Raw genomic sequence first — 27,499 nt, forward strand, 5'->3', positions numbered from 1 at the left:
CCCCCCATCTTTTAGTCAATTCCTTGCTTCTGGAGCGAGTTGACTGTTCCGACACCGTTGGCACTCACGGGCTGGGTCACTATAATCGCTGTCTGATAGGGGCAAGGACAATAGGCTACATACATTCCTAAATGTCATGACAATTATCAGTTTGACTTTTCTCTCAAGAAAAACCGACGCACTGACATTCTAAATAAGGAGAAAATCTCAGACCATCCAATTGAGTTGGAGATTATAGATTCATTTTTGAACTGAAGGTAAGATGACACGATTCTTGTAAAACCAATACTTTTCATTTGTTTATGAAAATAGGCTATTTTACTTGGGTGCAAAGAAATGTGGGTATATTTTGTTGATGCTAGAACACTATTATGTAAAGGAAAGTTGAGTTGAGTAATCTATTTTCAACAATGCAGTCCGAATTGGGTAGATCATTCCTAATGCTCCGGATACATACAATTGTGTTCATTTTCCTGTGGTGTAGTAACGTTTTAGTTTACACTACATACAACCTGCTGCGCCGTTCGTTCCGCGGCTTGCCTCCTGCATCAGACACTCAAACAAATATGATGTATTATGATCGAGAATGCTCTGTCAATTATGTTCAATAGATGGCGCCACGGAGCGGTGTAGAATTTATGAACGTTGTGTCTTTAGTATTATAGATAATTATAAGGACCTTGGGCGCTCACCCCGTTCACCCTCAAGTCCATTGGACTCAGATCGAAGTTTATTTTTCCCCCATTCCCCAGAGCGTTCTTTTTTTTGTTAAATCTCTCCTTTCGGCGCACTCTGATTGTGGTATTTATAAGTATTTATAGCTGGGATTTTTATGCCCTACCGGCATCATCATTTTGAGAGAATAATTGCAGTCAAACGTGCCAATCAAGTCAGCCCGCTATGGTGCTACCCTGTAACTCCGTCGACCTTTAAGAGACTGCTGCCCTCTGTCTTTAACCCACTGTTGGAAATGTTTTTTGATGTTTTTTAGACAGTCTTCTGATGGATTTTGGATGATTTTGTGGGATGGCATTATAATTGTTGTTGTTGTTTCATTGAATTATCTCTGTGTGCTGGTGTCTGGCCTACATGTGCGTGACCATGTACCAGTCTGTGTATGTGGCGTTAGCAACAGGTGGTGATTTCTTGTCTGACCTCATTCTGTCTCACGTTGATGACATCATGTCCAGCTGTATGGTTTAATGCCACATGGCCTACCACATATAAGGGCCCCATTTATACCAACCCATTTAACTCTGAGTCACTGTGGATACAGGGACACATCTCAAAGGAGGAGTAGGTCTACACTAATACCAATGGTTTGACACTATGTCATGTCAAGTGAATTGACTGCCTCTCTGTATCTGTCGTCAGCCAGTCTGGTCTGGTCTGTCTGTGTCCCCTTTCACCTTCACCCGTGGGCCACATGGTTATACGTTGGTGGTATATGAAGAGAGGTAGTGAATGCTGTTTAATCTAAGCCATAATTGGACTTGTGGTGTCTGGGGTTTTAGTGAGAGGAAGCCTAGCCTATTGGGTTTTATTGAAAAGGAAGCCTTGCCTATTGGGTTTTATTGAAAAGGAAGCCTTGCCTATTGGGTTTTATTGAAAAGGAAGCCTTGCCTATTATGTTTTTTTGAAAAGGAAGCTTAGCCTATAGGGTTTTCAGTAGGATAACTATACCCTTGCCTTGGTTACAACCATGGTTTTGAAGTCTGTCAATCAAGCCTGTTTTTCATGTGCCACTCTGAGATAAATGTGTATTCAGGGTTTTCACAGGGTAGTCCTACAGTTCAGCCAAGAGAAATGTTTACCAGGAGCCTGGGGCCTATGTTCTGTTTCGTTCTGATTTCAGCTAGTTAGGCCTGTGATCTTCTCTACACAGCTCTGTGTTCGTATTGTGTAGTTAGGCCTGGTCTCGGCTGTGTTTAGCTGGTTGCCACATCCAAGCCTGGCGGCAGCAGAAGAGCTGCCAGAGAAATCCTTTTTTAGGGACACCAGTCACCAAATTACAGCTGCAGGCCTAGTTAACTCCACCCGAGTCCCTGTCCCAGACCCGCCTAGTAGGTGCTAGCAGTCAGGGCTGGTTGTGTGTGCTAAAAGCTTCCCATCTGAAACATTTCAGAACAGTTTGTGCATATATTATGACAACATTTTCTGACGTTTTGTTTTTGTTGCGGCCTTCGGCAAGGGTTTTTTCGTCTGTTCGTGAACACTACATTTCTTCTTGAGGCAAGCCGAAGTTCAGAAGCCGAAGTCTGTGCCGCTTCGTCTGTGATTGGTCAACAGTAGGGATTCTTCAATTATGTGTTTGTTGTCATTCAGCGATAGACGACTCATTTTCATGCACATTTGTTTCACTTGAGAAATACTCCACCAAACATCCTAGTTAGATGTCAAATTGCGTGGCTAAGATTTTCTCAAAATTAATGACAGATTTCTTAAGTTATATTAGATGAATTCAGACTATTTTGAGGAAGTGTATAATGGCTACGGCATCTCAAGATGGACAAACAGTACTATTGACACTTTTTTCTTGTTTTTCAAGCGAAGGTCTTTTGAGGGTGTATGGGAACACAGTGGTGGTGGCATGGAAGGGGGGCACCGCGTGAGGAAATGAGAGGTGTGGGGACCGGAAAGAGAGAAAAAAGAAGCGTTGAGAAAGAGAACAGAGGGCAATTTAAAAGTGCTGCCAAACAGCCCAACGTTAACCCTGATTAAGCTTTTCATGCCAACTCAGCATGCTGTGTCTCACGCCCTGCTTCCTCCATATGATATTAATAGGCTGTGAGTGTTGACGTGGCCAGAGCCAATACACCATTATTCCACTTCTAGCAGTCAGCTGTTGGCAACCCCTCCTGCCCCACCTTGCCTTGCAGGACTGCCAGTACGATGAATGGAGGAGAGGTTGATTGGTTCATAATGTGCACATTGAACTTCCTGACAGTTATCTGACACAGTTATCTGCAGGGTAGCCTAGTGGTTAGAGTGTTGAACTAATAACCAAAAGGTTGCAAGTTCAAATCTCCGAGCTGACAAGGTACAAATCTGTCGTTCTTCCCCTGAACAGGCAGTTAACCCACTGTTCCTAGGCCGTCATTAAAAATAAGAATTTGTTCTTAACTGACTTGCCTGGTTAAATAAAGGTTTAAAAATTCCTGGTATTGGAGACCTACAGGGTGTGCAGGTTGTTGTTACAGCCGAGCACTTACACACCTGATTCAATCAGTTAAGATGTTAGTTAAATCTCATTTGTGTGTTTTTCTATACATGCCATTTGTTGTGGAGATCCAGCTATACTCTATGCCCTAATCTCAAATGAATTAGCAAGGCACTGTATCTTGTTGGGGGAATGTCTGAAAAGCTTTGATTCTGGAGGGAAGTTAACGAGGTCTCTCTTTAGCTTCAGTCAGCAGATGATGTGTGGTACTCCCTCTTTCTAGCCTCTCTGTAGTGGGGGTGCGTGTTGGTTTTATGTCGAGAGTGGTTGTCAGAGTGGTTGTCATGTGGGAATCTCACTGACTGGGAAGCCATTGTGGTGGATGGGAGCGTTGACATGCAACACTTGCTTGATGGATTGTTCATATAGGAATGTAAAGATACGTGTAGACTGGGTTGTGTTTGGTGTGTGGGAAACTTAAACATCCAATGACCATGCTGGAGACATGCGATACTCAAAGCTATCACTGGCTTCCTTTTTGTCTCAGATGTTAGTCCTTGCCCTTTTCCCTCTCTATCGCTCCGGTCCTCTTCTCCCCCACCCCCCCTCTCTCTCTGTGTCTCTCTGTCTCTGTCCTATTTCCCCCCTCTCTCTCTCTTTCTCTCTCTGTCTCTATTCGATCCCCTCCCCCCCTCTCTCTCTCTCTCTGTCCTCTTTTCCCTCTCTCGATCTCTCTGTCTCTGCCCCCCTCTCTCTGTCCTCTTTTCCTTCTCTCTCTCTTTCTCTCTCTCTGTCCTCTTTTCCTTCTCTCTCTCTTTCTCTCTCTCTGTCCTCTTTTCATTCTCTCTCTCTTTCTCTCCCTCTCTCTCTCTTTCTCTCTCTCTCTGTCCTCTTTTCATTCTCTCTCTCTTTCTCTCTCTCTGTCCTCTTTTCCTTCTCTCTCTCTTTCTCTCTCTCTGTCCTCTTTTCCTTCTCTCTCTTTTTCTCTCTCTCTCTCTGTCCTCTTTTCCTTCTCTCTCTCTTTCCCTCTCTCCCTCTGTTCTCTTTTCCTTCTCTCTCTCTTTCTCTCTCTCTCTGTCCTCTTTTCCTTCTCTCTCTCTCTGTCCTCTTTTCCTTCTCTCTCTCTTTTTCTCTCTCTCTCTGTCCTCTTTTCCTTCTCTCTCTTTTTTTCTCTCTCTCTCTGTCCTCTTTTCTTTCTCTCTCTCTCTGTCCTCTTTTTATTCTCTCTCTCTTTCTCTCTCTCTGTCCTCTTTTCCTTCTCTCTCTCTTTCTCTCTCTCTGTCCTCTTTTCCTTCTCTCTCTCTTTCTCTCTCTCTGTCCTCTTTTCCTTCTCTCTCTCGTTCTCTCTCTCTGTCCTCTTTTCCTTCTCTCTCTCTGTCCTCTTTTCCTTCTCTCTCTCTTTCTCTCTCTCTCTGTCCTCTTTTCCTCCTCTCTCTCTTTCTCTCTCTCTGTCCTCTTTTCCTTCTCTCTCTCTTTCCCTCTCTCCCTCTGTTCTCTTTTCATTCTCTCTCTCTTTCCCTCTCTCCCTCTGTTCTCTTTTCCTTCTCTCTCTCTTTCCCTCTCTCTCTGTTCTCTTTTCCTTCTCTCTCTCTTTCTCTCTCTCTCTGTCCTCTTTTCCTTCTCTCTCTCTCTTTCTCTCTCTCTGTCCTCTTTTCCTTCTCTCTCTCTTTCTCTCTCTCTGTCCTCTTTTCCTTCTCTCTCTCTTTCTCTCTCTCTGTCCTCTTTTCCTTCTCTCTCTCTTTCTCTCTCTCTCTGTCCTCTTTCCCCTCTCTCTCTCTTTCTCTCTCTCTCTGTCCTCTTTTCCTTCTCTCTATCTCTCTCTTTCCTCTTTTCCTTCTCCCTCTCTCTCTGTCCTCTTTTCCTTCTCTCTCTCTTTCTCTCTCTCTGTCCTTTTTCCCCCCTCTCTCTCTTTCTCTCTGTCTCTGTCCTCTTTTCCTTCTCTCTCTCTCTCTCTCTTTCTCTCTCTCTCTGTCCTCTTTTCCTTCTCTCTCTTTTTCTCTCTCTCTCTCTGTCCTCTTTTCTTTCTCTCTCTCTGTCCTCTTTTCCTTCTCTCTCTCTTTCCCTCTCTCCCTCTGTTCTCTTTTCCTTCTCTCTCTCTTTCTCTCTCTCTCTCTGTCCTCTTTTCCTTCTCTCTCTCTGTCCTCTTTTCCTTCTCTCTCTCTTTCTCTCTCTCTCTCTGTCCTCTTTTCTTTCTCGCTCTTTTTCTCTCTCTCTCTCTGTCCTCTTTTCCTTCTCTCTCTCTTTCTCTCTCTCTGTCCTCTTTTCCTTCTCTCTCTTTTTCTCTCTCTCTGTCCTCTTTTCCTTCTCTCTCTCGTTCTCTCTCTCTGTCCTCTTTTCCTTCTCTCTCTCTTTCTCTCTCTCTGTCCTCTTTTCCTTCTCTCTCTCTTTCCCTCTCTCCCTCTGTTCTCTTTTCCTTCTCTCTCTCTTTCTCTCTCTCTGTCCTCTTTTCCTTCTCTCTCTCTTTCTCTCTCTCTGTCCTCTTTTCCTTCTCTCTCTCTTTCTCTCTCTCCCTCTGTCCTCTTTTCCCTCTCTCTCTCTTTCTCTCTCTCTGTCCTCTTTTCCTTCTCTCTCTCTTTCTCTCTCTCTCTGTCCTCTTTTCCTTCTCTCTCTCTCTTTCTCTCTCTCTGTCCTCTTTTCCTTCTCTCTCTCTCTTTCTCTCTCTCTGTCCTCTTTTCCTTCTCTCTCTCTTTCTCTCTCTCTCTCTCTCTGTCCTCTTTTCCCTCTCTCTCTCTTTCTCTCTCTCTCTGTCCTCTTTTCCTTCTCTCTATCTCTCTCTTTCCTCTTTTCCTTCTCCCTCTCTCTCTGTCCTCTTTTCCTTCTCTCTCTCTTTCTCTCTCTCTGTCCTTTTTCCCCTCTCTCTCTCTTTCTCTCTGTCTCTGTCCTCTTTTCCTTCTCTCTCTCTCTCTCTCTCTCTCTCTCTCTCTCTCTCTCTCTCTCTCTCTCTCTCTCTCTCTCTCTCTCTCTCTCTCTCTCTCTCTCTCTGTCCTCTTTTCCTTCTCTCTATCTCTCTCTGTCCTCTTTTCCTTCTCCCTCTCTCTCTGTCCTCTTTTCCTTCTCTCTCTTTCTCTCTCTCTGTCCTCTTTTCCTTCTCTCTCTCTTTCTCTCTCTCTGTCCTTTTTCCCCTCTCTCTCTCTTTCTCTCTGTCTCTGTCCTATTTTCCTTCTCTCTCTCTCTCTCTCTCTCTCTCTCTCTCTCTCTCTCTCTCTCTCTCTCTCTCTCTCTCTCTCTCTCTCTCTCTCTCTCTGTCCTCTTTTCCTTCTCTCTTTCTCTCTCTCTCTGTCCTCTTTTCCTTCTCTCTTTCTCTCTCTCTCTGTCCTCTTTTCCTTCTCTCTTTCTCTCTCTCTCTGTCCTCTTTTCCTTCTCTCTCTTTCTCTCCCTCTGTCCTTTTTTCCTTCTCTCTTTCTCTCTCTCTCTGTCCTCTTTTCCTTCTCTCTCTCTTTCTCTCTCTGTCCTCTTTTCCATCTCTCTCTCTTTCTCTCTCTCTCTGTCCTCTTTCCCTCTCTCTTTCTTTCTCTCTCTGTCTGTCCTCTTTCCCTCTCTCGATCTCTCTGTCTCTGCTCCCTCTCTCTCCCTGTCTCTGTCCTATTTCCCACTTCTCTGTCTCTCTGTCTCTATCCTCTTTTCCCTTTCTATCAATTCAATTCAAGGGGCTTTATTGGCATGGAAAACATGTTTACATTGCTAAAGCAAGAGAAAGTTCCAAAAGAATCAAGACAGTTCAAATGTCATATTATGTCTATATACAGTGTTGTAAAAAAGAGAAAATAAATAAACTCTCTCTCTCTCTCTCTCTCTCTCTCTCTCTCTCTCTCTCTCTCTCTCTGTCTTCCTTTCCCTCTCTGTCTCTGTCTCCATTTTCACTCATTTCTGTCTTCTCACCATGATTGTTGTAATAAAACAAATGATAGGTGAGCAGAGCAGAGAGGAGAGAAAAATAAAATGAGAGAAGGAGAGACAGACAGACAGACAGATGGAGAGTAGAAGTATAGAGTGAGGTGGAGGGAAGTCCCCCACTAGTGTCTAGGGCATATGGGTTTATACCTGTTAGAATCAAACAAACAACCTCAGACACAGAACACAAAATGTAGACATAACCATGATGATAGACACTTGGACAAGGAGGGGAATTCCAGAGAGAGAGAGAGAGACAGACAGACAGACAGACAGACAGACAGACAGACAGACAGACAGACAGACAGACAGACAGACAGACAGACAGACAGACAGACAGACAGACAGACAGAGAGAGAGAGAGAGAGAGAGAGAGAGAGAGAGAGAGAGAGAGAGAGAGAGAGAGAGAGAGAGAGAGAGAGAGAGAGAGAGAGAGAGAGAGAGAGAGAGAGAGAGTGTATATAAGGGTTACTGGGTTAGATAATCCCAGTAAAAAGGATCCCAGACAATCCAGAGACATAAACACCCAGGAAACAGCTAATGCTTTTCCATGATGCAGACTGGCCAGGATCCTGGATGTCAAAAAACCCAACTCTGCAGTCTGGTCAAATTGGTAAAAATAGCATCCAAATTATACCATACTGCTGAATGAAACATGGCTGGTTTGGCCTGGACATGTAGAGGGACGGTAGACTGACAGAAACTTAGATACCCAGCAGGCATCATTCAGCTCCCATTAAGATGATCTTACTATAGGAAAAGTGGGAACTGAAAGAAGATAGGGAAGGGGATACCTAGTCACACAACTGAATGCATTCAACTGAAATGTGTGTGTCCGTGTACTATGGATCATTTAGCTATTTGATTTAGAAGTTTAGGACCCCTTTATGGTATCCCCCCTAAAATTTGACAAAATATTTGATCAAATATTTAATTAGGCTTTTACTACTATAGCCAATAGAAATGCATTGTATAACAAATTCATAAATGGCACAAAAAAAGACAGTCAAAAAATAAATCATAAGGAATACGGTTTTGAAGTGTCTGTCCTATATCTAGGAGATATAAGAAAGCCCATTCAATATTTTTGTTTTTTTGGACACATACTGTATTTAAGGTCTTATCTCCATTCTTCCATGTGTTTGTATGGGTTACCTTCAGACCAGTCCCATGCCACATGTAGGGGTCATAGAGCAAAACAGAGAACACCATCGTGTTCGTTAGGGTCTCTCCTTTGCATAGAGTGGTCATAATAGTTTGCCAAACCGTCTGACGCTTCAGACGTTTTCGTGAGAAGACCGATTTTTGGGATGTCTCATGGTCTGACAAACACCGCTGTGGCTCGGCCACCTTCCACCGCAGATGGGGTGTCTCATGGTCTGACAAAGGCTCCAGTAGCTCGGCCACCTTCCACGGCAGATGGGATGTCTCATGGTCTGACAAACACCGCTGTGGCTCTGTTATGCAGGTGAGTGAGGACCCAAAAGCGGTTTAACAGAAACAGAGTCTTTTAATGTCCAAACACAGGGAAGACATAGATCCTCTTCAGAGGTATCGATTGACAAAATAGACAACCCGCAGAGAGGGCGACAAATAAATCATAAAGTCCTCTGATCTTTACAGGAGAGTCCCCCTTCTAGCAGCAGAGGAGAATAGCAGGGTTAGCGGCAACAGCCTGCTGGTCTCTCCGGGTAGGCGCGGGTTGTAGAGGACAGAGGTACCTGATCACACGTAGCATCTGATGAAGAGGCAGATTACGACAGGACGGGACAAGGGTGAAGCAAACGAGAATCTGACAAAGACAGAAGCAGAAACAGAGAGAGAAATAGAGACCTAATCAGAGGGGAAAAGGGAACAGGTGGGAGAGGGTAAACAAGGTAGTTAGAGGAGATGAGGAACAGCTGGGGGAAGGAAAGGAAGAGAAGGTAACCTAATACGACCAGCAGGGGGAAACGAAGTGAAGAGAAAGAACAGGTACAAGACATAACATGACAATACATGACAGGCTCGGCCACCTTCCAACGCAGATGGGTAAGGCCGACATTGGCGGATGCTGTGGATTGAGACACAGACCATACAGAACACAGATATCTCTAGCTTAAACTAGCTTTTATTTTTCTCATGTTACTTAAACTGACGGGCGGGTGCGTCAATAGATTCTTTAGGATGAATTGACATCTTCTGCACCAGGGGAGCAGTTGTTGTTGGAGGTTAACTGAGTCTTTCTGGGTAAATCTCTAAGAACTTCCCACACCTGGATTGTGCAACATTTTCCCGTTATTCTGTTCAAAATTCTTCAAGATCTGTCAAATTGGTTGTTGGTCATTACTAGAGAACCTTTTTCAGGTCTTGCCATAGATTTTAAAGTAGATTCATGTCAAAACTGTAACTCGGCCACTCAGGAACATTCACTGTCTTCTTGGTAAGCAACTCCAGTGTAGATTTGACCCTGTGCTTTAGGTTATTGTCCTGCTGAAAGGTGAATTCATCTCCCAGTGTCTGGTGGAAAGCAGACTGAACCAGGTTTTCCTCTAGGATTTTGCCAGTTCTCATTTGCAACTGCGACCTGGCCAAGATAAAGCATAGCAGTGTGAACAGACAACACAGAGTTACACAGGGAGTAAACAATTAACAAGTCAATAACACAGTAGAAAAAAGGGGAGTCTATATACAATGTGTGTAAAAGGCATGAGGAGGTAGGCGAATAATTACAATTTTGCAGATTAACACTGGAGTGATAAATGATCAGATGGTCATGTACAGGTAGAGATATTGGTGTGCAAAACAGCAGAAAAGTAAATAAATAAAAACAGTATGGGGATGAGGTAGGTGAAAATGGGTGGGCTATTTACCAATAGAGTATGTACAGCTGCAGCGATCGGTTAGCTGCTCAGATAGCTGATGTTTGAAGTTGGTGAGGGAGATAAAAGTCCCCAACTTCAGCGATTTTTGCAATTCGTTCCAGTCACAGGCAGCAGAGTACTGGAACGAAAGGCGGCCAAATGAGGTGTTGGCTTTAGGGATGATCAGTGAGATACACCTGCTGGAGCGCGTGCTACGGATGGGTGCTGCCATCGTGACCAGTGAGCTGAGATAAGGCGGAGCTTTACCTAGCATGGCCTTGTAGATGACCTGGAGCCAGTGGGTCTGGCGACGAATATGTAGCAAGGGCCAGCCGACTAGAGCATACAAGTCGCAGTGGTGGGTGGTATAAGGTGCTTTAGTGACAAAATGGATGGCACTGTGATAAACTTCATCCAGTTTGCTGAGTAGAGTGTTGGAAGCCATTTTGTAGATGACATCGCCGAAGTCGAGGATCGGTAGGATAGTCAGTTTTACTAGGGTAAGCTTGGCGGCGTGAATGAAGGAGGCTTTGTTGCGGAATGATAAATGAAGCACCACTTTATTCAAGTTCCAAACCGGGAGCACAACAAAACAAACACGCTCAAAAACACGGAACAATAAAGTATAAGCGCTAAAGAACATCGCATGACATGAAAACAATACACACAAAGCATGATGGAAAACAGAGGTATAAATACAGGTAGATTGGTTGGGGAAATGAAAACCAGGTGTGTATGAAAACCAGACAAGACAAATGGATATATGAAAACCAGGTGTGTATGAAAACAAGGCAAGACAAATGGATATATGAAAACCAGGTGTGTATGAAAACCAGACAAGACAAATGGATATATGAAAACCAGGTGTGTATGAAAACAAGGCAAGACAAATGGATATATGAAAACCAGGTGTGTATGAAAACCAGACAAGACAAATGGATATATGAAAACCAGACAAGACAAATGGATATATGAAAACCAGACAAGACAGATGGATATATGAAAAATGGAGTGGCGATGGCTAGAATGCCGGTGACGTCGACAGCCGCCCGAACAAGGAGAGGAGCCGACTTCGACGGAAGTCATGACAACATAATACATTATGGGATATTGTTTGTAGGGCAGTGACCAAACATATACATTCAATCCATTTTAAATTCAGGCTGTAATACAAAAAATGTTGAAGTCATTCGGAAAGTATTCAGACCACTTGAGTTTTTCCACAGTTTGTTACGTTACAGCCTTATTCTAAAATATATTCTAATATTTGTTTCCCTCATCAGTCTACACACAATACCTATTATTAACAAAGCAAAAACATTTTGTAATTTTTTAAAAACTCATTAATAAAAATTGAAAAGCTGAAATATCACATTTACATAAGTATTCAGATCCTTTACTCAGCCTCCAGTCTTCTTGGGTATGACGCTACAAGCTTGGCACACCTGTATTTGGGGAGTTTCTCCCATTCTTCTCTGTATATCCTCTCAAGCTCTGTCAGGTTGGATGTGGAGCTTCGCTGCAGTTATTTCCAGGTCTCTCCAGAGATGTTTGATCAGGTTCAAGCGCTCTAGAGCAGTTTTTATTCAAGGATCTCTCTGTACTTGGCTCCGTTCATCTTTCCCTTGATCCTGACTAGTCTCCCAGTCCCTGCTGCTGAAAAACATCCCCACAGCATGATGCTGCCACCACCATGCTTCATCATTGGGATGGTGCCAGGTTTCCTCCAGACGTGACGCTTGGCATTCAGGCCAAAGATTTCAATCTAGGTTTCATCAGACCATAGAATATTTTTTCTCATGGTCTGATAGTCCTTTAGGTGCCTTTTGGCAAACTCTAAGCGGGCTGTCGTGCCTTTTCGTGAGGAGTGGCTTCCGTCTGACCACTACCACAAGGGCCTGATTGGTTGAGTGCTGCAGAGATGGTTGTTCTTCTGTAAGGTTCTCCCATCTCTACAGAGGAACTCTGTAGCTCTGTCAGAGTGACCATCGAGTTCTTGGGTTCCTCCCTGACCAAGGCACTTCTCTCCTGGTTGCTCAGTTTGGTGAAGTCTTTAGTTTGAGGCATTGTGAGTTCCTTGACTTCACTCTAAGCATTATCATGTCTTTTAAATTCTTCTTGAAAGGCAAGTGCATTGGCTGGAAACGGCAAGCACAGGTTAGAGAGACTGGAAGAGCTTGAACGGCATGTCCCGAGGGTTGGGCTCGGTGATGGGGAGGCACTCGCGTGTATATAAACACACACACACACATATGAACCTGACTGGGTAACCAGGACATCTGGTGTCACTCCCCTGCTCTCTCGTTTTCCCTCTTTCTCCATCACTATCTCCCATCTCTCACTTTCTGCCTCTCTTCAGCTCCAATTCTGTATCGCTTTCTCTCCATTTATCCTTTTCTGACAATCCCCCCTCCCTACCCTCCCTCCCTCCCTCCCTCCCTCCCTACCCTCCCTCCCTCCCTCCCGTTCTAAGTTGATGTCTAGCTCCTAGTGGTTAGGCAATGTCAGTGCAGGTTTACAAAAGATCCCAAGACACTTATTACAACATTATGGTTAGGAATAGTTTTGTTGTGTAGTATTTGGGCCTAGGGTTATGGTAATCGTTTCTTATGATTTGGGGTTAGAGTGAGAAAGGATCTTCTACTGCTGTAGACTGGGTTGATGGCAGGAAGTAGATTCTACTGCTGTAGACTAGGGTGATGGCAGGAAGTAGATTCTACTGCTGTAGACTGGGGTGATGGCAGGAAGTAGATTCTACTGCTGTAGACTAGGGTGATGGCAGGAAGTAGATTCTACTGCTGTAGACTGGGGCGATGGCAGGAAGTAGATTCTACTGCTGTAGACTGGGGTGATGGCAGGAAGTAGATTCTACTGCTGTAGACTGGGGTGATGGCAGGAAGTAGATTCTACTGCTGTAGACTGGGGTGATGGCAGGAAGTAGATTCTACTGCTGTAGACTGGGGTGATGGCAGGAAGTAGCTTCTACTGCTGTAGACTGGGGTGATGGCAGGAAGTAGATTCTACTGCTGTAGACTAGGGTGATGGCAGGAAGTAGATTCTACTGCTGTAGACTGGGGCGATGGCAGGAAGTAGATTCTACTGCTGTAGACTGGGGTGATGGCAGGAAGTAGATTCTACTGCTGTAGACTGGGGTGATGGCAGGAAGTAGCTTCTACTGCTGTAGACTGGGGTGATGGCAGGAAGTAGATTCTACTGCTGTAGACTGGGGTGATGGCAGGAAGTAGATTCTACTGCTGTCGACTGGGGTGATGGCAGGAAGTAGCTTCTACTGCTGTAGACTGGGGTGATGGCAGGAAGTAGATTCTACTGCTGTAGACTGGGGTGATGGCAGGGTGGGTGGGTAACATTCCTGGTTAGCTCAACTAGCAGCAGGAGGAGTATGTGTGCTCAGCAATGACATCATGGAGCCTGGCACACACACACACACACACACACACACACACACACACACACACACACACACACACACACACACACACACACACACACACACACACACACACACACACACACACACACACACACACACACACACACACACACACACACACACACACACACACACACACACACACACACACACACACACACTGCTGTTTTCCTGACTGGATGAATGGACGAAGTGTTTGACTCCGGAGTTCATGGTTTCACATTTTCCTCCATTTGGGCTGTAAAGCATTTATTTGGTCAGACACACCCCTTCTGTATTTGGGGAGGGGGGGGGGTTGGTCAGAGGGAAACATACTGTGACACACTCTGTCCCAAAGGCTAAGGATGATCTTTCTCACAAGTCATCCTGTCCATCCTCTCAATATGGATTTATTTGTTGGCAGGTGCAACTGACTGCTTAGACTTTCTCCACCGTTCCTCCTCCTCATACTTCATCCACCCTTCCTCCTCCTCCTACTTTCTCTACCCTTCCTCCTCCTCCTCCTACTTTCTCCACCCTTCCCCCCCCTCCTACTTTCTCCACCCTTCCTCCTCCTACTTTCTTTCCAGACTTTTTGATGGGTTTATGCTGGCTTGATTTTTATTTTCCTCTCCTCCCTCTCTTCTCTGCAGGTGTGGTTGTTAGGAGCACACCCTGTCTGGGTCAGCCACCCATAGCAGCTGGGGCAAGCTGCAGTGCCAGTATAGCCAGTGGAGTGTATTTAGGTGTGACCGAATCACAGTGCAGGGTAGGCGGAGCAGTGTGTTGCTTTCTGACAGCCAAGTAGCCATCTGCCCTCACTACCAGGACAATAAAGAGAGACGCCACACTCACAGGACAGCAACGGGATTTAATTTATTTACTTAGATATTGGATGGCACTGTAATAACAATGTCGTCATGTCTTGACGACATATGAGAAACTGGTCTGTTACTGTACCACAGTGTATGTAATATGTACAGCACCAGTCCATTTTCTTCTTCTGTTGCCTACATTGTAGAATAATAGTGAAGACATCAAAACTATTAAATAACACATATGGAATCATGTAGTAACCAAAAAAGTGTCAAACATATCAAAATATATTTCATATTTTAGATTCTTCAAAGTAGCCAGCATCACAATATTTCTCTCTTTTTATAGGTGTGTTTTTAACTCTCTCTCTCTCTGGGTGTTTTTAACTCTCTCTTTATAGGTGTGTTTTTAACTCTCTCTCTCTAGGTGTGTTTTTAAATATTCTCTTTAGGTATATTTTTAACTCTCTCTCTCTCTCTCTCTCTCTCTCTCTCTCTCTCTCTCTCTATAGGTGTGTTTTTAAATATTCTCTTCAGGTATGTTTTTAACTCTCTCTCTCTCTCTAGGTGTGTTTTTAAATATTCTCTTCAGGTATGTTTTTAACTCTCTCTCTCTCGGTGTGTTTTTAATTCTCTCTCTCTTTCTTTCCACAGGTGTGTGTGTATAGTCCCGTGATGTTGGCCCACTCTTCTCTCCTGTTGCTGCTGTGTCTCGCGCGGCTGCCCACCCCCTTGTCGGCCCTGCCCTTTGAGCAGAGGGGATTCTGGGACTTTGCGATGGACAGCGATGTGGGAGGGATGATGTCAATGATGAGAGATGAAGAGGAAGGCTCGGCAATAGAGGAGCTGCCCCCCCCTGATCTGCCCTCGTGCCCCTTCGGGTGCCAGTGCCAACGCAGAGTGGTGCAATGCTCCGATCTGGGTGAGTGTGTGTCTCACCGTAAGCCTTAAGCACTTCTGTGTTTATGTGTGTGTGTGTGTGTGCCATTGTGCAAGTTTATCTGTGTGGTTACCTGAAGCATGGTGCAGTCATTTGTTTTGGACGCCCAGTAGAGAGCCCAGTAGAATATGAATGGGAGGCAGAGAGGGTTCAGCTGGTTGAGGTTATTCTGTGAATGACTTTGTGCATTGCGTGACTCCAGAGAGAGAGAAAGAGAGGAGATAGAATGGGATCTGATGGTGTATTATCATAGAGAGGAATTTATCTCACGGATAACGGGTGCATTTTGATAACGAAAGGCATGTCTTAGAGGGACTTTCTGTTCCCGACATGAGCAGGGGAGAGAGAGGGAGAGAGAGGGTGAGAGAGAGACAGAGAGAGAGGGTGAGACAGAGAGAGAGAGTGGGAGAGAGAGAGTGAGGGAGAGGGAAGGAGAGAAACTGAGAGCGAGAGAGTGAGAGAGGGGGAGAGAGAGAGAGGGAGAGAGCGTGAGAGAGAGAGAGAGAGAGGGAGAGGGAGAGGGTGAGAGAGTGAGAGAGAGAGACAGAGAGAGAGACAGAGACAGAGAGAGACAGAGAGAGAGAGAGAGAGTGAGAGAGGGGGTGAGAGAGAGGCCGAGAGGGTGCGAGAGACAGAGAGAGAGAGTGGGAGAGATACAGAGAGAGAGAGAGAGAGACAGAGGAGAGAGACAGAGAGAGAGAGAGAGAGAGAGAGAGAGAGAGAGAGAGAGAGAGAGAGAGAGAGAGAGAGAGAGAGAGAGAGAGAGAGAGAGAGAGAGAGAGTAAGAGAGAGGGAGAGAGAGAGACAGAGAGAGAGAGGGAGAGAGATAGAGAGAGAGAGAGAGAGAGAGAGAGAGAGAGAGAGAGAGAGAGAGAGAGAGAGAGAGAGAGAGAGAGAGAGAGAGAGAGAGAGAGAGAGAGAGAGAGAGAGAGAGAGAGAGAGAGAGAGAGAGAGAGAGAGAGAGAGAGAGAGAGAGAGAGAGAGAGGGAGAGAGAGAGAGAGGGTGAGCGAGAGGGAGAGAGGGTGAGAGAGAGAGTGAGAGAGGGAGAGAGAGACAGAGAGAGAGAGTGGGAGGGAGACAGAGTGAGAGAGAGAGAGTGAGAGAGAGAGAGGGTGAGAGAGAGGGAGAGATGGTGAGAGAGACAGAGAGAGAGAGTGGGTGGGAGAGAGAGAGTGAGGGAGAGAGAGAGAGGGAGAGAGACTGAGAGAGAGAGACTGAGAGCGAGAGAGTGAGAGAGAGAGAGTGAGAGAGAGAGAGTGAGAGAGAGAGACAGAGAGAGAGAGAGAGAGAGAGCGAGAGAGAGGGAGAGAGGGTGAGACAGAGAGTGAGAGAGAGGGAGACAGAGAGAGAGGGAGAGAGAGAGAGACAGAGAGAGACAGAGAGAGAGAGACAGAGAGAGAGAGAGAGAGAGAGAGAGAGAGAACCAGATGAAAGCTCGGGGTGTAATTTCCTTGAGGTCTTTAATGAGCTGTTTCATGGTCTTCTTGACACACACAACAGGATGTTCAACGGAAATCGAGGGAAGGATGAGAGAGATAGAAGCGAAGAGTGTTACTAAAGAATGGATGGAAGCCATGTGTTTGTGTTTATCCTTAGCTTCGGTGGAGAGGATTGGGAAAGATCAGTGTTGTATGTCCAATTTCATTAACACTGAAATAGACAGGAGCTCAAACAAATGACAACGATGATCCTATAGTAGACCAGAGGCGTCATTTTCAATTGATTATGTGTCAAATGATTTAATCCTTCAAATGAACAAGGAACACATACAGATGTAAGATTTTTATTTGATCATCCTGTTCATGGAAAACGTTCACGCAATGCAGGAAATGTAAAACTTGTAGTGTATTTGAGGTTTAAAATGGCTTCTGAAAAAAAAGGTTTAATTTCTTTGACATTTAGACTTGATTTCCCCTTACGAAAAAGGTATCAACCCCTACAAAAATGTCAGTTAATTATAATCCACATCATGATTCACATTTCCTGTTGCTGCATGACTATTTTCCTGCTGTAGCAAACTGGCTCAAATTAATATCCTACATCTTAACACACGCAAGCACACACATACACATATAAATGTATATAAATACTCAGATTCACAGACCATAATCCTCCATTCTCCTAAATTATAGCCCTCTCAAAGACTTTACAGTCTATGTCCCAACAAAGGCCAATGACAAGCCTGGAAATAAATGCTTATTATCTCAAAATATGAACATTGTAGCTGTATGCACTGTGTTTGTGTGTGTGTATTTTTGTGTGTGCACCCACTGTGCAGTAGGTCTGAGCGTCGTGTATGTTTGTGTAGTATGTCTTTATATTTCTGTATGGGCAAATGTGTTGCTTTTTTGTGTGCATCTACGGTAGTAATCTTCCAGTTAACTATTATATTGCAAATAATAGTCTGTACTTTCTTATTCGCTTTTGTTGAAACATCATGTCATTTCCATCCCACCACCTAACACTACACTTCCTGTCCCAGACTACTGAAGTTAGTAAATGTGGAAGTGTATAATTTGCGAGTTGTCAGTGTGCTTATTTAGAACAGATGTATTTTGACTGTGGCGTCTGTCTCTGTCTCTGAGTGTGTACCAATCTTCTGCGGAAATCAGTAGTGGGGTTTAGGTGTAGTGGTTAGAGAGGAAGGATTTGGGGGTACAGATTGGAGTTTTGCTGGGGTTTGGGGTTTACATTGGGGTTGGGTTGTTGAGTGGGTGTGGGGTGTTGGTATGGGCTTTTATGGGCTTTTGTTTTGGGCAAAATGGTTGTGACTCCATACTGGAGAGTTGTGTGGCACAGTGGTAACGACTTTGTTTCGGGGCGGTGCTTGGTTTAGCGTTTCGGGGCGGTGCTTGGTTTAGCATTTCGGGGGTACATGTTCTGTCAAGGGAGGGGTTTGAGTTGTGTTAAAATGACTAATATTGACCAGAATAGGTTTCTTCAGACACACAGAACATCCTCTATGTTGAGTAGAGACATTGGTAGTGTTCAATGTGTTTCAGTGTGTTGTGTCCTGGTTGTGGTCAGGAGGGTGTAGTACTGTGCTCTGTGTCAAATGTGGTCAGGGTGTGACAGGGAAACAGTAGGTGTTGCTAGGTCCCCAGCAGTAAGAGGGTTGTTGCAACAGTATGATGGTTGCTGGACTGGGTTGCAGGTCGTGATTCATGAGTCATGACCGCAGTAAAATTCAACATGACTGTTGAATCAAGGTAATCTCCTTTTATGCACTCAGGACCATGTGTTGGTAGTATCCAACTCGCTAATGGTCTGGTACTCAATTGTCCTTCCAACCACTCGGATATCAATGCAATAGACAATCACATCAAACACTTATCATGAACCATATTGTGCTTTTAAAACTCACCTCACTGTGATTGATCAATTTGAGGAAAGAAGTGGGGATAATTAAGTGACTGTATGAGGAACAGGTTGGAGAATTTAGCCAGGACACCGTGGTTAACACCACTACTCTTAAGATAAATGCCAGGGGATCTTTAGCGACCACAGAGAGTCAGGACACCGTGGTTAACACCACTACTCTTAAGATAAATGCCAGGGGATCTTTAGCGACCACAGAGAGTCAGGACACCGTGGTTAACACCACTACTCTTAAGATAAATGCCAGGCGATCTTTAGCGACCACAGAGAGTCAGGACACCGTGGTTAACACCACTACTCTTAAGATAAATGCCAGGGGATCTTTAGCGACCACAGAGAGTCAGGACACCGTGGTTAACACCACTACTCTTAAGATAAATGCCAGGCGATCTTTAGCGACCACAGAGAGTCAGGACACCGTGGTTAACACCACTACTCTTAAGATAAATGCCAGGGGATCTTTAGCGACCACAGAGAGTCAGGACACCGTGGTTAACACCACTACTCTTAAGATAAATGCCAGGGGATCTTTAGCGACCACAGAGAGTCAGGACACCGTGGTTAACACCACTACTCTTAAGATAAATGCCAGGCGATCTTTAGCGACCACAGAGAGTCAGGACACCGTGGTTAACACCACTACTCTTAAGATAAATGCCAGGGGATCTTTAGCGACCACAGAGAGTCAGGACACCGTGGTTAACACCACTACTCTTAAGATAAATGCCAGGCGATCTTTAGCGACCACAGAGAGTCAGGACACCGTGGTTAACACCACTACTCTTAAGATAAATGCCAGGGGATCTTTAGCGACCACAGAGAGTCAGGACACCGTGGTTAACACCACTACTCTTAAGATAAATGCCAGGGGATCTTTAGCGACCACAGAGAGTCAGGACACCGTGGTTAACACCACTACTCTTAAGATAAATGCCAGGCGATCTTTAGCGACCACAGAGAGTCAGGACACCGTGGTTAACACCACTACTCTTAAGATAAATGCCAGGCGATCTTTAGCGACCACAGAGAGTCAGGACACCGTGGTTAACACCACTACTCTTAAGATAAATGCCAGGGGATCTTTAGCGACCACAGAGAGTCAGGACACCGTGGTTAACACCACTACTCTTAAGATAAATGCCAGGCGATCTTTAGCGACCACAGAGAGTCAGGACACCGTGGTTAACACCACTACTCTTAAGATAAATGCCAGGGGATCTTTAGCGACCACAGAGAGTCAGGACACCGTGGTTAACACCACTACTCTTAAGATAAATGCCAGGGGATCTTTAGCGACCACAGAGAGTCAGGACACCGTGGTTAACACCACTACTCTTAAGATAAATGCCAGGGGATCTTTAGCGACCACAGAGAGTCAGGACACCCTTTCAACGTCCCATCTGAAAGACTGCACACTACACAGGGAATATAGATATATTTTTTAGACCTGAGGAAAGAGTGCCTCCTAATGGCACTCCAACACCACTTCCAGCAGCATCTGGTCTCCCATCCAGGGACCAACCAGGACCAACACTGCTTAGCTTCAGAAGCAAGCCAGAAGTGGGATGCGGGGTGGTATGCTGCTGGCTGAAATATGTTTCGTTGTGAAAACATGTTACTTTCCATGTTCCCGAAGAGATTTCATTTGTTTTCCCACATTAGGAACTTGGTAGCTGCAGGAGCAGGGTTGGGGGGGCCCATGGTATATAGAGTTTGGGCGGAATAGCACATTTTCCTCAAACAGGGGTTGATGTGTGGAGTTATATAACCGGAGTAGCCTGCCCAAAGGAACAGAAAGCTTCCATTCGCTATTCCAGTGCATAAAGCGAATGGCATTTATCTTTCTCCACTGCCCCTGTTCATGCCCATTTGATAAAGGGCCATTCTAAATATCAACTCATTTAACATAGTATAGACAATATCACACTGAGAATAGTCTGATGGGTGACGATATGATGATCACTTGACCAGAGAACAGTGTGTGCAGCCTGAGGCAAAGAACAGAGCTTTTTTCTAGGACTTTCTCAAATCATCAAAAGCCTATTGTAGCATCATGCAGCCCATGTATGTTTTGATTTCTAAGACATTGTAAGGTTTGTATAATTAACAACTTAACAACTTAAAATTGCCAAATAACTAATTGTAGTGTAGCGTAGCCTATATCGCTTTTACGCTCAATCTACTGCCTTCATATGCGCATTCGGTCCAGAATGGGAGAAATATCCTTTATTTAGTCATGTTCGACTATGTTCTTCTTCCTATAAAATCATATAATATAAAATGACATGGGGCTCATAAGCATATATTGTCGGCTAAATGAAGGAGCCTATAGCATGGAGCATAGCCAGATGACATACAGTTAGTTGTAGACCAACTGTTAACAGATCATGTTTCTTTGGACCTGCCTAAAATAAATCATGGATTTAACTGATTTATTAGACTTTATTAGACTTGTTAAAATGGATATGTTCCAAAGGCATATATTAGCAGTTTGTATTTGGAGATGCTAAATGTGTTTATGTTAATTAACGTTACATTACCTTGAGACCAGCAGTCTTTTGCATGACAATAACCAGCTGACAAAATGTTATGACCACACAGTCCTGGTCATGATGAGATGTAACCACGGCAGCGGCTTGGTTCTGTTGACCTGGCCAATCAGACCGTCTGAGAACTGAAACAACTTAACAATGATGGTGTCTCATTAAAATGGTTCACTGAGTTGAATCATGTTTATAAGAAGTTTAATCAGAATCCTTTTGGGGACCAGAATGTACCAAGTAGGATGAAAGATCAAAGTAATACAATCATACAATCATAGTCACTGGCTGCAACACACCAGTTTGTCCAACCCACAATTTCAGATACTCTTCCATTACAATGATATTGTCACTGCCGGAGTTCTTGCGCATGATAGACAATGACATCATGTTCTGGTTTAAAGTTTGGAGTTGAACAGAGAGACCTGTTTTCTTAACGAGGAGCCAATCAGGGCTCTGGTTGTAAGCAGGTGTTTCTCTGCAGTAAATTAACTGTACTCTCATATTGCCAAAGGAATAGTCTCTTTATCATATGTGTGTGTGTGTGTGTGTGTGTGTGTGTGTGTGTGTGTGTGTGTGTGTGTGTGTGTGTGTGTGTGTGTGTGTGTGTGTGTGTGTGTGTGTGTGTGTGTGTGTGTGTGTGTGTGTGTGTGTGTGTGTGTCAGGGTTGTGCCCTACTGTGTCGTCCTAATTTACTTGATGTGATCTTGCTGATGGTGTTGCAATCACGTCCTTTGGGACTTAGTGAAATCTAAAACAGCTGGATGACATCTGGTGTCCCCATCTGGGTGTGAGGGTGTGTATGTATGTTTTTGTTCCGTATGTGTATGAATCCCCACTGACACTGTGTGTGTGTGTGTGTGTGTGTGTTTGCAGGTTTGACTGAAGTGCCTAAGGGCATTCCCGCTGACACCAAACTCTTGGACCTGCAGAACAACCGCATCACTGAGCTGAAGGAGAACGACTTCAAAGGCCTTGGCAACCTCTACGTAAGAGAGAGGGAGAGATGGAGAGGAGAGAGAGAAAGAGGGGGTGTATAGATTGAAGACGGAGAGAGAAAGAGGGGGTGTATAGATTGAAGACGGAGAGGGAAAGGGGGGTGTATAGATTGAAGACAGAGAGGGAAAGAGGGGGTGTATAGATTGAAGACAGAGAGAGAAAGAGGGGTGTATAGATTGAAGACGGAGAGAAAAGGGGTGTATAGATTGAAGACGGAGAGGGAAAGGGGGGTGTATAGATTGAAGACAGAGAGGGAAAGAGGGGGTGTATAGATTGAAGACAGAGAGGGAAAGGGAGGGTGTATAGATTGAAGACAGAGAGGGAAAAGGGGGTGTATAGATTGAAGACAGAGAGGGAAAGAGGGGGTGTATAGATTGAAGACAGAGAGGGAAAGGGGGGTGTATAGATTGAAGACAGAGAGGGAAAGGGGTGTATAGATTGAAGACAGAGAGGGAAAGAGGGGTGTATAGATTGAAGACGGAGAGGGAAAGAGGGGGTGTATAGATTGAAGACAGAGAGGGAAAGAGAGGGTGTATAGATTGAAGATGGAGAGGGAAAGAGGGGGTGTATAGATTGAAGACGGAGAGGGAAAGAGGGGTGTATAGATTGAAGACAGAGAGGGAACGAGAGGGTGTATAGATTGAAGATGGAGAGGGAAAGAGGGGGTGTATAGATTGAAGACAGAGAGGGAAAGAGGGGGTGTATAGATTGAAGACAGAGAGGGAAAGAGAGGGTGTATAGATTGAAGATGGAGAGGGAAAGAGGGGGTGTATAGATTGAAGACGGAGAGGGAAAGAGGGGGTGTATAGATTGAAGACGGAGAGGGAAAGAGCATTTAATTTGAATTCGTCTTTATTGGCCCAATTCAAGAGAACAGAGTTCTGTCCCTCATCTCCTACAGAAGTTCTTTGTCTGAGACAGTTTTGTTGACCACTTAAACAAACCACCAGGGAAGGACATCATTCCCAGTCAGTCACCTTAGGTAACTGAACAGAAATACGTTTCAGATGGAAAACCCAGCAGGCAGGCAGTCGTGCAGGCAGGCAGTCGTGCAGGCAGGCAGTCGTGCAAGCAGGCAGTCGTGCCCTGCAGGCAGTCGTGCAGGCAGGCAGTCGTGCCCTGCAGGTAGTCGTGCAGGCAGTCATGGTGAAAATGTCTTCATCCACAGAGTTAACTGTTTTAATTCATGTTGTGAGTTTCCTCTCTGGCCATGTTCAATATGGGGCTTGGTCATCTGTTCTGAGTGGGCGACAGGCATAAATGAAGGCTTTCCGGGAGCAGAGAGGAGAGGGTGTGAGCTAGAATATTCCCTTTAGCTCCAGGCAGAAGCTGGCCACACTCTGGAGTAAGAGAAGAGGAAAAGAGAAAGGGGTGGTTGGAGAGAGGAAGACACTGACTGGACATAACTAGGGCACTTAGGAGAGAGGAAGACACTGACTGGACATAACTAGGGCACTTAGGAGAGAGAAGGGGGGGGGGGCAAAGATAGCTTACTTGCTTATTTACTAACTTCCCTCTTTCCCTCGCTCTCTCATTCTCTGTCTCTTTCCATCTCTCAGGCCCTGTCCCTGGTGAATAATAAGATCAGCAAGGTCCACCCCAAGGCCTTTGTTCCTCTGAAACACATGCAGAAGCTCTACTTCTCCAGAAACCTCCTGACTGGAGTCCCCAAGAACCTGCCCTCGTCTCTGGTGGAGCTGAGGATCCATGAGAACCGCATCAAGAAGGTCCATGAGGGGGCCTTCTCTGAACTGGGCAGCATGAACTGCATAGGTCAGAGTTCATTAAAGACTACAGAGCCATTCAATGCTTCAGTATTACCTCAGCATATTGAACATGCTGGAATTCAATCAAATTTGCCACAGCCGTGTTCTCATGTGTCTTATGTATGTTCTTGTAGAAATGGGAGGGAACCCCATCCAGAACAGTGGGTTTGAGCCAGGAGCCTTCAAGGGACTGAAACTGAACTACCTGCGTATCTCTGAGGCCCAACTCACTGGAGTACCTAAAGGTACGCGGTACACAGAGCAAGTGGGTCACTCAGAAGTGATCATAACTTATTGGATGCAGACCCTGTAGCTCTTAAAGACCAGAGTTGGAGACCAGTTATGTACAGTGTACATTATTCTGATGGACCGTATTATAAGCGGAAGTTGGTAGAGATGTTTTGATGTTGTATCAGTAGGTTAGTTAAAAGGCGTGTGTTCTGTCTCCTCCAGAAGGTTTGTTAAGAGGAGTGTGTTCTGTCTCCTCCAGAAGGTTAGTTAAGAGGAGTGTGTTCTGTCTCCTCCAGAAGGTTAGTTAAGAGGAGTGTGTTCTGTCTCCTCCAGAAGGTTAGTTAAGAGGCGTGTGTTCTGTCTCCTCCAGAAGGTTAGTTAAGAGGAGTGTGTTCTGTCTCCTCCAGAAGGTTAGTTAAGAGGAGTGTGTTCTGTCTCCTTCAGACCTGCCAGACAGTCTCCATGAGCTCCATCTGGACCACAACCAGATACAGGCCATCGAGCTGGAGGACCTGAGCCGCTACAAACACTTGTACAGGTGCGGATAAGAGAGAAATACAATGGGATTCACATGGCAGTGTGCAGCTATGTTTGCGTAGGCTAAGTTAACTGCCATAATTGGGTACTGAGAGCCTCCAGTTGTTAATGTTAAGTACCCCACTGCAATGTATGTAATAGCTCTTTGAGACTGAAATAAAGTCTGCTTGATTGAAAAAGAGGCAAGCAGTGATAAAAGGTTTCTGTATGGACACGTTGTCTCCCCTCCATTCCGGATCTTTCTTAGGCAACCATGCCACCCAGTGGTGACTTCAAGAAATACTGGTAGGCGTTAGACAGATAAGGATGATGACGCTCTGTCTCTCTCTGTCTCTCTGATTGCCAGGTTGGGTCTGGGCTTTAACCACATTCGTATGATAGAGAATGGCAGTCTTGCTTTCGTCCCCCGCCTGAGAGAGTTACACCTGGAGAACAACAGACTCACAGCAATCCCCAAGGGTCTGCCTGACATGAAGTACCTACAGGTGAGTGACTGTGTGTGCACGTGTGTCTGTGTCTGCGTATGTGTATATACGGGTGTCTGTACCTGTGTGTGTGTGTGTGTGTGTGTGTGTGTGTGTGTGTGTGTGTGTGTGTGTGTGTGTGTGTGTGTGTGTGTGTGTGTGTGTGTGTGTGTGTGTGTGTGTGTGTGTGTGTGTGTGTGTGTGTGTGTGTGTGTGTGTGTCTGTCTGTACGGGTGTCGTTGTCTGTGTGTGTCTGTACGGGTGTCGTTGTCTGTGTGTGTCTGTACGGGTGTTTGTGGTACTGGTAGAATTGTATTCATCAGACAGGTTAAGGGCCTTGAAGCACCTCTATTACAACACCATGTGGTCCCCCTCCCACCATGTAGGTGGTCTACCTCCATTCCAACAGCATCAGCAAGGTGGGAGTGGATGACTTCTGCCCAAGAGGCTTTGGGATGAAGAGGTCGTTCTATAATGGCATCAGCCTCTACTCTAACCCTGTCAACTACTGGGAGGTCCAACCCGCTGCCTTCCGCTGTGTCAGTGACCGTCTGGCCATCCAGTTTGGCAACTACAAGAAATAAGCACAGGGAGAAAGTGATAGGGAGGATGGAAGGAGGTGTGCGAGAAGAGGACTGGGAGAGGAGGAGGTTGAGGAGAGAAGGAGGCAGAGACCAGAATTGGGGAAAGGAGATGAGTAAAATTGCCCTGACCAAATTTAAATCTGTATTCGATAGAGAGAACGAGAGATGGTGAGGACAGATGAGAGAAAAGAAACAATAGAGATGTGTTTGTTTTCTAATTCCAACTATAGAGATCCTGTATTCTAATTCCGGTTCCAACCATAGAGATCCTGTATTCTAATTCCGGTTCCAACCATAGAGATCCTGTATTCTAATTCCCGATTCTAACCATAGAGATCCTGTATTCTAATTCCGGTTCCAACCATAGAGATCCTGTATTCTAATTCCCGATTCTAACCATAGAGATCCTGTATTCTAATTCCCGATTCTAACCATAGAGATCCTGTATTCTAATTCCGGTTCCAACCATAGAGATCCTGTATTCTAATTCCCGATTCTAACCATAGAGATCCTGTATTTTAATTCCTGATTCTAACCGTAGAGATCCTGTATTCTAATTCCAGATTCTAACCAGAGATCCTGTATTCTAATTCCTGATTCTAACCATAGAGATCCTGTATTCTAATTCCAGATTCTAACCAGAGATCCTGTATTCTAATTCCTGATTCTAACCATATAGATCCTGTATTCTAATTCCTGATTCTAACCATATAGATCCTGTATTCTAATTCCTGATTGTAGGAGAGAAACATACAGTGTGAGGGGAATAGAAAGGGAAGGATGTGCTTGCCCTATCCACATTTCAATATGCCTTTTTTTAAACCATGCTTTTAATAAATCAGGTATTAAAGCCTGAAAACAGGGTCAATATAAATAAATAAATACTATTGTGTTTGTGTCAAATTAATCAGTACTCAGAAATATATTTTTTTGAGGATGTTTTTTTCCCCAACCAAATTGCAAAGATGAGATATATGATAAGAAATATTTTGAAGCATTTCCTTCAATATTGTTTTTATTACAAGATAGCTTTATTTGTTATTATTACAATTTTTGTGTTATTATAATTTTGGTGAAGATACATTACAGGTAAAATATAGAAAAGCAATGCCTGTTTATAGATGATCATATAAGAGGTGCTCTTTTTACATATGTTTGTTGTGTGTCTATTTGGGAGTCACATTTGAACCTTCCTTCTATTGCTAACATCAGACCTATCAGGTGCTAACTTGGATGCCATAATCAATTTGTACTGTATGTCATAAGCAAACCCAACCTATGGAAAGAAAACGTTTAAGGTTGGAGTCAATTCCACTATTTCAAATCAGATTCCAAAACGGAAGTTGTCAGTTCCAATACATCACAAATCCAAACAAAAACATATATTTCTTATTCCTTTGATTTGATACCGCTGAATTACCATCACAAGTGGAACTGACCTCAACCTGGAGATGTCAGTCTCAATTAGGTAGGCTACTCCCCGGGGGAAACTGCCCTGGGTCCGATTCTTCCTGGGTGCCATTTTGTGTCCATCCCCACTTCAGCAATAGGTCTCCTGTGTGTATACAGTGACAGTACAATAAGGGGTGAACCGCCAGAGTGGGACTTGAACCAGCAACCCTGCAGGTCCAGACCCCTTGGCAGAGGCTGCAGTCAGGGAGGTTATAACAGCAGTGTTTTATGGATTGTTTTGCACAGTGTCTCTGTAATGCTTTCTCTGCTGGGTTTCCTCTGGGTATTTAGTCTGTGTAAATGATAGATGTAGTTGCCTTAGTTCTTAATGCCTTTTCTATACTCTGCCAAGCTACCGCTGCATGTAAGAATAAAGATTTTTTTCAGCCTGACTATAGCAGAGAGAACGTGTGATGGTATGGTGGTGGAAAGAAGCTGTGTGAGAAATAAAAGACAACTACAACATTG

General features: G+C 44.7%; 1 protein-coding gene across 3 annotated transcripts; it reads left to right on the plus strand.

Annotated features, from left to right (window-relative positions):
* bgnb (biglycan b) lies at positions 1–27,499 on the plus strand. 3 transcript variants are annotated; one of them, XM_046364938.1, is made up of 9 exons: positions 1–257; positions 14,652–14,676; positions 14,794–15,061; positions 21,875–21,987; positions 23,557–23,770; positions 23,898–24,008; positions 24,439–24,532; positions 24,878–25,016; positions 25,382–27,499. In XM_046364938.1, the coding sequence occupies exons 3-9, from the start codon at positions 14,815–14,817 to the stop codon at positions 25,577–25,579; spliced, it is 1,116 nt and encodes a 371-aa protein (XP_046220894.1). In that variant the 5' UTR covers positions 1–257; positions 14,652–14,676; positions 14,794–14,814; the 3' UTR covers positions 25,580–27,499. The 3 variants fall into 3 exon arrangements, with proteins under 3 accessions (XP_046220894.1, XP_046220895.1, XP_046220896.1); XM_046364940.1 differs by lacking the exon at positions 1–257 and adding an exon at positions 2,270–2,288; XM_046364939.1 differs by lacking the exon at positions 14,652–14,676.

Source organism: Oncorhynchus gorbuscha, linkage group LG10 (genome assembly GCF_021184085.1).
Source record: "Oncorhynchus gorbuscha isolate QuinsamMale2020 ecotype Even-year linkage group LG10, OgorEven_v1.0, whole genome shotgun sequence".
Lineage (NCBI taxonomy): Eukaryota > Metazoa > Chordata > Actinopteri > Salmoniformes > Salmonidae > Oncorhynchus > Oncorhynchus gorbuscha.

What these genes read in the sequence shown, in the direction of transcription:
- bgnb (XM_046364938.1), top strand. Translation starts at nt 14,815, where the DNA reads ATGTTGGCCCACTCTTCTCTCCTGTTGCTGCTGTGTCTCGCGCGGCTG. An exon ending in CGCTACAAACACTTGTACAG is followed by an intron (nt 24,533 to 24,877) that starts GTGCGGATAAGA and finishes TCTGATTGCCAG; the next exon opens with GTTGGGTCTGGGCTTTAACC. An exon ending in CTGACATGAAGTACCTACAG is followed by an intron (nt 25,017 to 25,381) that starts GTGAGTGACTGT and finishes CCCACCATGTAG; the next exon opens with GTGGTCTACCTCCATTCCAA.